This window comes from Hyperoodon ampullatus (genome assembly GCF_949752795.1).
Source record: "Hyperoodon ampullatus genome assembly, chromosome: 2".
Taxonomy (NCBI): domain Eukaryota; kingdom Metazoa; phylum Chordata; class Mammalia; order Artiodactyla; family Ziphiidae; genus Hyperoodon; species Hyperoodon ampullatus.
In genome coordinates, this window is record NC_136915.1 from 20,896,901 (window position 1) to 20,908,648 (window position 11,748).

At 42.6% G+C, this 11,748-nt stretch overlaps 1 protein-coding gene across 2 annotated transcripts in view; it reads left to right on the top strand.

The window, feature by feature from the left end:
• MACO1 (macoilin 1) overlaps positions 1-10,890 on the top strand; it is a gene marked incomplete at its 5' end in the record, with an annotated part of 56,973 nt that extends 46,083 nt beyond the window's left edge. For both annotated transcript variants that reach the window (XM_079697480.1, XM_079697479.1), the window contains 3 exons: positions 2,622-2,742; positions 5,940-6,114; positions 10,427-10,890. In XM_079697480.1, the coding sequence (XP_079553606.1) occupies positions 2,622-2,742; positions 5,940-6,114; positions 10,427-10,629 (499 nt within the window). In that variant the 3' untranslated portion in view covers positions 10,630-10,890. The remainder of the gene's footprint in view (positions 1-2,621; positions 2,743-5,939; positions 6,115-10,426) is intronic.
• Positions 10,891-11,748: the final 858 nt, after the last annotated feature.

Here is an 11,748-nt window from a genome sequence, read left to right on the forward strand (position 1 = left end):
CCTGCTGTATAAAGTAGGATGAGGGAATCTCCATGCCTTCCACACCTGGGAGGCAAAATTCTGCTCAGAAAGGGGTTTCCAGCCACTTTCTGTAAGACTGATAATTACTAAATGCTTTGATAATATTACTTTAATAATTATAATTATATAATAATTATAATTATTATATAACTATAATAGTAATTATTTAGTAATTATAATAGTATAGTTTACAGTATTTATTTATTATAGTATAATAATTATAATAGTAATTATTATTATAATAGTAATTATAATAATAATTACTAAATTGGTCCAGGGAACCAGTCTGGACTTTTGTTCCCTTTATAGAACTATCATTATGCTCTACTCTTAGTTGTGTGTTTCTGGTGTTTTTAATCTTAAAATGGAAGAAAGATAGAATCTTGGTCCCCCAAGCACTGTGTCCTGACTGCTCATGTCTTTGTTGGACATGAGCAAACTGTCAAATGATCTGGAAAAGATGGGGAAGAGAGTTAAGAGCCTCTTTTTCTTTCTTTCTTTCTGTCTCTCTCTCTTTTTGGCTTCTACTTCACTTTTTCTTTTTTCTTTTTTTTTTTGACTGGTGAAGTTCATCTGCATGGTGGGGGTCAGTTATGGGTTTACAGATGCAGGGGAGGGTAAATTATTATTTATTTAATTTTAAGTTTCTATCCCTAAATTTGTGTCTATGTGATATAATTCTACTTTTTGCTTTTTTGTATTTGTCATGTTAATAGCCTTCTTTTGGGTTCTGGCATTTGTAGAATAATTGGTGAACCATCATTTCATCTTTTAGGAAATAGCAGTGGGAGAGAGAACTCTTTCTCCTGCGTGATCCTGCCTTCCCCCAGCAGACTCTGTACTGCAGATGGCTGAGCTAACTTGGCCCATTAGCATCTATACAGATTCACAAGACCCTTTACTAACCTGCTTAGGATGTCGGGGGGTGGGGGTGGGGTTGTTTTTTCACGCATTTAAAGATTTGTGAGCGTTCCTGAAGCACTTACACTTGCAGGAGATTTTCCTGAACAGTCATCTGGTGTGGCTTGTGCTCTCCTTAATTCATCCAGCAGTTACTCTTTCTTAAAAAATCCCTGAGGAGGATATGACAGTTTCTTAACCATATTGTTTAATGTCTCTTATGCCTGAGAATCAGTACATTGATTTCAGTCTCTACCCTTAATTTCTTTTGCTTTTGGTTAAGCTTATTGCCTTTGGTCTTATCCTTGGATGGTCCTTGTTTGCCATCATTTATGTAGAGGCTGTTTTTATTCTTAAGTATATCTCAAGGCTTTAGTCTCTCACTGGACCTTCCTTTTCATAGGCAAAGGACACCTACCTTCTCCACCAGGCTGTTTCTGAAACCTAAACAGTTCACCAGCTTTGGACTGGCCATTGCCATCATCTTTTTTTTTTTTTTTTTTTTCATTCCAAGGATGAGCTCATGCCCCAGGCCTGATTTATTTATTTATTTATTTTTTTATTAGTTTCTGCTTTATAACAAAGTGAATCAGTCATACATATACATCTGTTCCCACATCCCCTCCCTCATGCATCTCCCTCCCTCCCACCCTCCCCATCCCACCCCTCCAGGCGGTCACAAAGCACCGAGCTGATCTCCCTGTGCTCTGCGGCTGCTTCCCACTATCTATCTACCTTACGTTTGGTAGTGTATATATGTCCATGCCTCTCTTTCCCTATGTCACAGCTTACCCTTCCCCTTCCCCATATCCTCAAGTCCATTCTCAAGTAGGTCTGTGTCTTTATTCCCGTTTTACCCCTAGGTTCTTCATGACATTTTTTTTTTTAAATTCCATATATATGTGTTAGCATACGGTATTTGTCTTTCTCCTTCTGACTTACTTCACTCTGTATGACAGACTCTAGGTCTATCCACCTCATTACAAATAGCTCAGTTTCGTTTCTTTTTATGGCTGAGTAATATTCCATTGTATATATGTGCCACATCTTCTTTATCCATTCATCCGATGATGGACACTTCATCATCTTTTTAAGTTTGTCCTTTTTATAGCCCTGAGAAGCACCCTAATGCTGCTCCCTTCTTTTTCTGTTTACTCCAGTCTTGTCCAAACTTCATGACTAAAGAAAGGTAACGTTCCCAGTGCACAGTCCCTCAAAAGTGAAAATGTTTTTTAACTCACTGCCCCCTGCTGGAGACAGCACACGTCTGGTTCTCTCTTGCTCAGCTTGTGTGCATTGTCTCAAGTCATATGGCCTGATGGGAAGCTTGCTGGATTGGCAAGGTGAAAAAATCTCAGTTCTTATCCCAGTTCTGTGACCTGCAAGCTGGGTGACCTTGAACTAGTATTATATCTTAAGTAGCTTCAGTTTTCTTCTCTGGAAAATAGGATAATAAACCCTACCCCAGTAAAGAAGGAAGTATGGGTAAAGTACCTAGCTTGGCACCTGGCTCATATTAGACACCCAATTAATAACTATTTTAGATCATTTTTGAAATTATAAAGAACAGAGAGAATGAGCAGACTGAGCCAAAAGCTAAAACCTGACTCTGTGGAGTATAAGAAAAATATCAATCCTTCAGTATAGTTAAACCCATAGTCTTTTAAATCCTCTTTTTCCCTTCTCTTCTTTTTCATAAGGGGAGAGTGCACCGAAACCTTACGGAATCGGATCAGAGAATTAGAAGCAGAGGGCAAGAAGCTCACAATGGACATGAAGGTGAAAGAAGACCAGATCAGAGAACTAGAACTGAAAGTTCAGGTAAAGGAGGAAAAACAGACTTCATCGTGCTTGAATTCCTCTTCCGTGTTAGGTTTGTGCTCTGTGCTTCCGTGTGGAGATGGTGCCTTCTGATACAGGCCAAACCCCATTGCATCTGAAAATCTCTGTATGACCAAAAGAAGCTCTCGCCTGTCCAGCTCATTCAAGTCATATTTAGTTTATCTGGATTCTAAGACAAGCCAGAAATGTTAATGGTCCTTGACATGTTTTATACCAGAATTTGACTTACAGGAGATTCATTTCACTTTTTCAGGTTATAGGCCAGATTAGTGTGCTTTGGAACGTATACACCTCTTCTTAGCCCTAATTCTCTGTCGATCGCCAGGGAATTGACCATTCTGGATGGCTCTGAGCTTCACAGATGGCCACTCTAGGCAGCACATGGGGAGGAAAGCTGCCAGTGCTGGGGACATAGCCAGTTTGGGGGCTGTGTGTACCTTAACCAAGTATTTGGTGGCGTTGGGTCTTCAAAGGGATGTTTAAGGCTAATGTCATAAGTTGTAAAGCTACAGTAATTTGAGTCATATGGAGCCCATAAGAAATTAGTGGCAGGTCAGTGGGGTAGAATAGGTGACCCAGAGACAAAGCCTAAATTAGTGTTCAGTGAAGGTGGCATCAGAAATGGATGGAGGACTTCCCTGGTGGCGCAGTGGTTAAGAATCCACCTGCCAATGCAGGAGACACGGGTTCGAGCCCTGGTCCAGGAAAATCCCACATGCCTCGGAACAACTTAAGCCGGTGTGCCACAACTACTGAAGCCTGCACGCCTCGAGCCCATGCTCTGCAACAAGAGAAGCCACCGCAATGAGAAGCCCGCACACCACAATGAAGAGTAGCCACCACTCACCGCAACTTGAGAAAGCCCGCACACGGCAACAATGCAGCCATAAATAAATAAATTTATTTTTTAAAAAAAAGAAATGGATGGAACAGCAAGGGTTAGTCAGTGAAAGGCTGAAGAACAGCTAGACAACAGGAAAAAATAAAATGAGATGCTTATCTCACACCACACAAAAATAAATTCCAGAGGAAGAGTTGAATGCAGGGAAAAAAACCATTTTGTTTTAAATCACAAAGTGAAAAAAAAATGAAAAAATCAATTGCGGAGGGTACAGATATTGCAACAAATATTATAAAAAAAGAATTAGGGTTTCCCTGGTGGTGCAGTGGTTGAGAGTCCACCTGCCGATGCAGCGGACACGGGTTTGTGTCCCAGTCTGGGAAGATCCCACATGCCGCGGAGCGGCTGGGCCCGTGAGCCATGGCCGCTGAGCCTGCGCATCCGGAGCCTGTGCTCCGCATCGGGAGAGGCCACAACAGTGAGAGGCCCGCGTACCGCAAAAAAAAAAAAAAAAAATTAATGTTCTCAATATGTAAATAGCTCATAAAGATTGCTAAGAAAAGCTCAAATACACAGAAAGTAGGCAAACTATATGAACAGATAATTCACAGAAGAAATATAAATGACTGATAACAATGTAAGAATATATCCTCATCTATCACCAAAGACAGATAGATTAAAATTGGATATCACTTATCTCTTATGAAATCAGCAAAGAATTTTTAAATGGTAATATCAACCTGGGTGAGGATACAGTGAAATAGGCCTCGTATGTTGCTGGTGGAAGTGTAACTTTCTGGAAAAGATCATGTACTTTTTTTTTTTTTTTTTTTTTTTTTGTGGTATGCGGGCCTCTCACTGTTGTGGCCTCTCCCGTTGCGGAGCACAGGCTCCGGATGCGCAGGCTCAGCAGCCATGGCTCACGGGCCCAGCCGCTCCGCGGCATATGGGATCCTCCCAGACCGGGGCACGAACCCGTATCCCCTGCATCGGCAGGCGGACTCCCAACCACTGCGCCACCAGGGAGGCCCTGGAAAAGATCATGTACTTTTTAAAAATATTTTCCTCAGACTCCGGCCTTAAGGTAAATATTTAAAAGTCTCACCAATGATTGATATACAGAGATGGTCATCATAGTGGTATATAAATGCAAAAAAAAATGGAAATAATCTTAACAATGGGAGATTTGTTTAATAAATTATGGTACATATACATGTAGGAATATTAAACAGCCAATACAAATTACATTTTCAAAGAACAGTTGAGATTATATGTTTTTAAAAAATTGTACGTATAGTTTGATTTCAATTATGCTGAAAAATGCATGTATACTTAAAAAAGACTAAAAGAAAATACATCAAATTTTTTGCAGCATTGGGATTTTGGGTGATTTTTATTTTCTTCTTTGAACTTTTAAGTATTTTTTAATTGACTATAATAAGTTTTGATTTCTCTCTTAAAATGAAAAAAATTAAATATCAGCATATACACACACACACACACACACACACACACACACACACACACAGGCTACATTATCTGATGTTTTAACTGGGCTTATTTTTCAGTATACCCTCTCAAAATAATTAACATTTTTACAGTTTTTAGTGTAGGTTGAGAGTAGAGCTTTCGCACATTTGACTACAACATTACAGCAACACTTGTAGCCGGCAGCAGGGAGACAGTTCTTTGTGGTTCTGAATTAGGATTGTAAGAAAGTGTTTTATATATATATATATTTATTTTATTTTATTTTATTTCTTTTTGGCTGTGTTGGGTCTTCGTTGTGGCTACTCTTTGTTGTAGTGCACGGGCTTCTCCTTGTGGTGACTTCTCTTGTTGCGGAGCATGGGCTCTAGGTGCATGGGCTTCAATACTTGTGGCACACGGGCTCAGTAGTTGTGGCTCGTGGGCTCAGTAGTTGTGGCTCCCGGGCTGTAGAGCGTAGCCTCAGTAGCTGTGGTGCACAGGCTTAGTTGCTCCACGGCATGTGGGATCTTCCCGGACCAGGACTCAAACCCGTGTCCCCCGCATTGGCAGGCGGATTCTTAACCACTGCGCCACCAGGGAAGCCCAAAAGTGTTTTATTTGGAGACAGAGTCCACAGTTATCTCAAAACAGCCCAGTACAATCATTGTTTTATATGTGCACATCACTGTATAAATACATTTTGCACTCCCTCTAAGGGGCGAGGTCTAAACCCATGAAACACCAGGATTCTGTGTTCTAGGGGCCAGGTCAATAATAGTGGGATTTTATTTGTGATTTCAGGCTAATTTGTAGACATCGATGCCAAAACTATCTTGTAACATTGCTGCTTTGATGATATTGATAGGAGCTTCGGAAGTATAAGGAAAATGAGAAGGACACTGAGGTGTTAATGTCAGCCCTCTCAGCCATGCAAGATAAAACGCAGCACCTGGAGAACAGCCTGAGCGCAGAGACAAGAATCAAGCTGGACCTGTTCTCCGCACTGGGGGATGCAAAGCGACAGCTTGAGATTGCCCAAGGTAGGAGAACAGCCCAGGTCACGTGGCATGGCTGAGAATGGCTGGGGACATGGAGAGCAGAGCTCCCTTAGAGCTCGAACCAAAGGCATTTCCGTTTCCTCTTCAAGTGGTTTGATAAGTGCCCACCATGGACATCTAGGAATCATCACATTAATTCATTCTGCCGACATATTTTGAGATAAGAACATACCAGGTTCAGGGCACACAGGGAGGAGTATGAGTTTCTCTGCTCAAGGAGCTCAGAGTGTTGTAGAAGAAATAAATAGAGAATTGCAGAGTCACCAAAAGATACTGATGTAACAGGATGTACAGGGCCTGTGGGAACATAGAGAGGCAGGGACTCAGCCAGCCTGGAGAGTTAGAGAGGGCTTTTTCTCAGGGGAGCTGATGTCTGAGCTGGGTCTTGAATGATGAGAAGGGGTTAGCCCAGTGAAGAAGCGGTGTAGTGGCGGTGAGGGGTAGAGAGGCATCTGAACAGAAGAAACAGCTCGAGCAAGGCCAGGGAAGCTAGGAGGGCCTGATGTGTTCAGAGCGGCAGTTGGCTCTGCTTTGCTGGAGCGAAGGTCGCAGATGAGGGAGTGGAGGGAGGAAAGTCTGGAGAGCAGGCTATTCCCTGGGCAGATATTACTGAGACTTACTATGTGCCAGGCACTGTGCAAACCCCTAAGGGGACAGACAGTAACAAGCAAATATATAATATCTGATGGGTGCAGTGAAGAAAACAAAGCAGTGGTGACGCAGGCTGTGTGTGTGTGTAGGGCTGCTGGTTTGACATGGAGGACATGGAAGAGCCTTTGAATACGTAGCATTTGAACAGAGACTGAGAGGAAGAGAGTGAGTGAGCCATGTAAGTCTCTAGGGGAAAAGCACATGTGTCGTGGCCACTGGGGCTGCAGCCTGAGTGACGGGGAGAGTTTTTAGGGTCAAAAGTAGCAGGAGCCACATTCTGCCAAACTTTTCAGCCTATGGAAAGAACTTTGGACTTTATTCTGAGTGACATGGGAAACTTTGGAAAGCTTCTGAACAAGCCTGACATGACCTGATGAAAAGAAATTTAGATTTTGTTCAAGAAATTGATAAGCCACCAATAGATTACTGAAAAAAATTTTCAAACAGTTGACTTAATAGAAGGAAAAGAATATTTCAGCAGGTACTTACAGAGCATTCACACTTGCTCTGCGTAAAGCATTTTACTAGAAGGTGAAGGGGAGACAAAGACAAACAAGACATAGTCTAGCTGGGGATCCGCTAACGTAGTTGTGCTCAAACTTTTTGGTCTTAGGGACCCCTTTACACTCTTAAAATTATTGAGTACCCCAAGGGAGGTGTTTTTCAAGTGAATTATGTCTACCAATATTGATGTATTAGAAATTAAAACCTAAAACATTTATTAATTCATTAAAAAAATAACGTAATAAACATATTACTTGTTAACATAACATTTTATGAAAATAACTATTTCGCAAAACAAAAAAAATTTAGTGAGAAAAGCGGTATTGTTTTACATTTAGCAAATCTCTTTAATTTCTGGCTTAATAGAAGATATTTCAATTCTCGTCTCTGTTTCTACATTCAGTCTATTGTTATTTCACTTGCCATGTTACTCCTGGAAGACTCCACTTAGGCTCATAGGGAATGCACGTGAAGAAGGCAGATAAATGTCTTAGTATTAGCATGAGGACAACATGGATGCTGTGAGAAGTGCTGCACTAGGGAAAGCCACGCACAAGGCCTGCTGCCACTAGGTAGAGGCAGATGGCTTGAAAGGCCAGAGGAGAGATCAGGGTGGCTTCATAGGGAGGGACCATTGAGTGGACTTTGAAGGATGAATTCTGAGAGCAGAGAATGGCAGGGAAGAACATTGTTACCTGAGGGAATGGCGTTTAAGCAAAGGAAGGACAGTGTTGAGAATGTCCATGTAAGCAGTCCAGTGGCCTCTAGCTGGGGGACATGGAAGAAGAGAGTAGGAGATTAGCAGGACCGTGAATGAAGCTGTACTAGAGGATGTATCCCCTAGGTTTTCAGGAGGAAGCAGGTGACGTGTTCCAACAGGGTTGCTGGAACCATGGAAGAAGAACAAAACAGATTAAGGAATGAGAAGAGAGAATGAGTTTGGTTTGGATGCTTTGATCTGGAGTTTCCTACCGGACACTCGGCCTAAAGATCTTCATCAGTCAGTGGGAATTTGGGGCCTAAACCCCAGAGAAAAGGCCAGAACCCCGGGGTTGGGGGTGGGATGTAGAAGTTGTGAGAAGTCAGTGAAGCCATAGGAGTGGCTTGGGATGGCAGTGGCAGAGCAGGAAGAGAAGGGGTTGAGAATCAGGCTCATGAATCTGTGGACTCAGGGAAAGGCATTTAAAAAGAAGGTTCCTGGGAGTCCTGCTTTAAAGCCAAACTTCTGACCATACGCTGGTGTTTTGCCTGCCTGGCTCAGCTCCCTGAGAAGGGGCTACCCTCTCTCTGCCTCATCCCTTTTACTTGGATTTGCAGACTTGAAAGAGGTTGTCTGCTGGAGTGAAGCAGCACCTGGGTCTCAGAGCAGCCGAGGGGAGCTTGGCTTCCCAGCACAGATTATGCTTCCTTGTTGGCCCAGAAATTCTCATAAAGCAAAGAGAACTGTCTTTTCCAAAGCTCTGGGAATGTTTGTATGTTACTGATTAAAGAAATCAAACTTAAATCTTCATGGAAAAAAGATACAGTGGCTTCTATACCAGATGCTGTTAGGTATTTTATTCGTCTGAGGCTTACTTCGTTCAAAGGGAAGGAGGATATTTGATGCTTACTTGAAGCTGAGGGGACATGAAGGAAGCCAGAGGGGGGTGGCTCTTTGCTGCCACCTTCCCCACTACTCCCCTCCATTGTCATGCTCATGCTTGGAATATTCTAATAAGAACCCAACTTTATAATTTAAATCAAGCCCCTTGTTGGGTTTCTCCTTCCTACTTTCTATATCATTTGATTCATCTTGGTTCCAAAATGGCTTTCATCTACTATATCATTTTTTAAAATACGCCACCGTGCTCTCTTACATTTTAAATATATTACTGTCTTCTGTAGGACTCAAAGTGAGTGCAACTCAAATACAGTCTCTTCCTTTTTTCAGCATTTAAATTTCTGAAGGGCTACTCCTAAGTGTTCTTCCCCTAGTAGACAGGGAGCATCAAAGCATGATGGAAATTGCATGGGCTTTGGAACAAAGTGGTCCTGGGTTTAAATCCTGCTTAGTCATTAATAACTGAATGACTTTGGGCAAGACACATACCTTGCAGGGTCTCAGCTTTCCACTGGGCTGGGCACTAGGGATTAGGCAAGGACAAAAATGGGGAGACAGTCTCAGCCCTCGTGGAGCTCATGGGCCAGTGGAGATGATGGACACAAATCATCACCCAAATGAACACTCACCGGAGGCAGAAGAATGCAGTCGGCAGGAGTGCAGACTCCAGAGCCAAACTGCATCGTTTGGAATCCCAGCTCTGTCACTCAACCTCGCTGTGCCCTGGTTTCCTCATCTATAAAATGGATGATGATGATGATAATTTCCATCTGATAGGGTTGTTGTGATAAATAAATGAGTTAGTCTCCGTAAGCACTTAGAACAGTGCCTGGCACATACGTGTTAGCTATTGTCATTATTATCATTATTACAAAGAATAAAGGGACAGAAAGGAAAGTTTAGGGTGTGTTGAGAATCGAGGAGTTGGGGGCTGGGGGTAGGGTCTGATTTAGATGGAAAGAGCAGGGAAAGCTTTGTGAGGGAGCAGAAACAGAAACAGAGAGCATTGGAGAAGCACAGAAAGGGAAGCGGCCCTGCGGCAGGCAGGAGCTGGTTGGGTTCCTTGGTCTGATACTCCGAGATAGTCCATCCTCCCAGAAAAATGTTTCTGCACGAGACGTAGAGCCCTGGTTCAAAAACAGCACCCTCTTCGGCTGCCCTGGTGACAGCCGAGCTCAAGATGTGGCCCCTGGAGATGGAGCTCTTTGCCTCGTCACACCTACCTAAACACAATTCCTCTTGACACCGTGACCCGTAGGCCACATCTGGCCTGCCACCTTTTCTTGTACCACCCGTGGGCTCAGAATGGCTTTTGCAGTTTTCTATGGTTTAAAAAAAAAAAAAAAAAAACGACAACAAGGACAGTATGCGGCTCACAGTGCTTAAATATTTACTATTTGGCACATTACAGGAAAAGTGTGTCTCCCCTTACAAGCCATCAAAGCTGGAGTCGAATCCATTTGGGATCAATGGGCCCAGGAGGGCATTGTGGTGGGTGAGCGCTCCCTTCTCACTAATGGTGGGTCTTTGATCTTCCAGGACAAATTCTTCAGAAAGACCAGGAAATCAAGGACCTAAAACAGAAGATAGCCGAAGTCATGGCCGTCATGCCCAGCATAACATACAGTGCTGCCACCAGCCCCTTGAGCCCCGTTTCCCCACACTACTCTTCCAAATTTGTGGAGACCAGCCCCTCTGGACTCGATCCCAATGCCTCTGTTTACCAGCCCCTGAAGAAATGAAGGCCAGCAGTGTGTTTTGTCCAGGCTTTGGTTATCAGAAAGCATCGCAAAGGAGCGTCTCTGGCAGTCAAGATTTAAAAAAGTTTATATTGTATTTTGTGGGACTGTATATGTTGTCGTTTTTAAAAAGGGGGGGAAAGATAACATCCAAGTCTGATTAGAACTGCCCACCAGTTTTTCTTGTAAGTTTTTAGAAGACCTCACAGAACTTTGCAGTTTATTTTTCTCGGCCAATACATTAAAACCATTCTTGGATTTCAAGTAGCCAATTTTGCCTTTTATGTATTCTTACAGTTTCCTCTTGAAGAAAAAAAAAAAAGCAGAGTTTTTCCTTCTCAACCCTTTATTTTTGTTTTGTTTTGTTCTTAAATCAGCAAGCAAAACCTGCATATTGGATTCACGTGGGATGACAATGAAAACTTAGTTTTTAGTGTGAAAGGTTTAAATAACCTAACACAGCTTTGATGCTATAGCTGCATTAAAGAAGATGATTACTAAAATTACAGAAAACAAAAATTGATTACCCCTCCAAGGACCAAACAAATTCAAGGAGTGTCATTTCAGCCGAGGGGAGAGACTCAGGTGATGAGACCAGCTGTGAGAATGTAACAGGGGTTGTGTCTGAAATGTGTATCTTCCCATCGGTGTGTTTAGTCCTAGAAAATTGCTAGCAGCAGTCTTGTTCACAGTGCCTTGGGAAAAGACATTTCAAGAGGAAACTTGATTTTAAACAATTTCCCCCTTTACCATCATCTACCTTCTCTCTGTGTCAAGCTCACTACGGATCCTGCTGTAGAACTGGTGGGTAGCTGGGCTGTTCGGTACCACTTCAGCCACACCTTCTGTTTCCTTTCATTGAAAGCACCACAGTGTTCTGGACTTGCCTCGAGGCAAGCTCCCTGGGAAGGGGAGCTGGGCGGTGTTTGTGTTCGAGAGACTGCAATGCCGGCTAATAAAAGCTGCAGTTCTAGGTTTGGTTTTGTTTTGTTTTTTTAAAATTTCCTTTAACTGTGCTTTCCACTTTCCGTCATCTTGTGTTTGACGATTTAAAAGAAACTTGACAATTCCTCAGCTCTTGTGCCAAGGAAGGTTTGTTGTTTTGTTTTTTTTTTTTAAAGA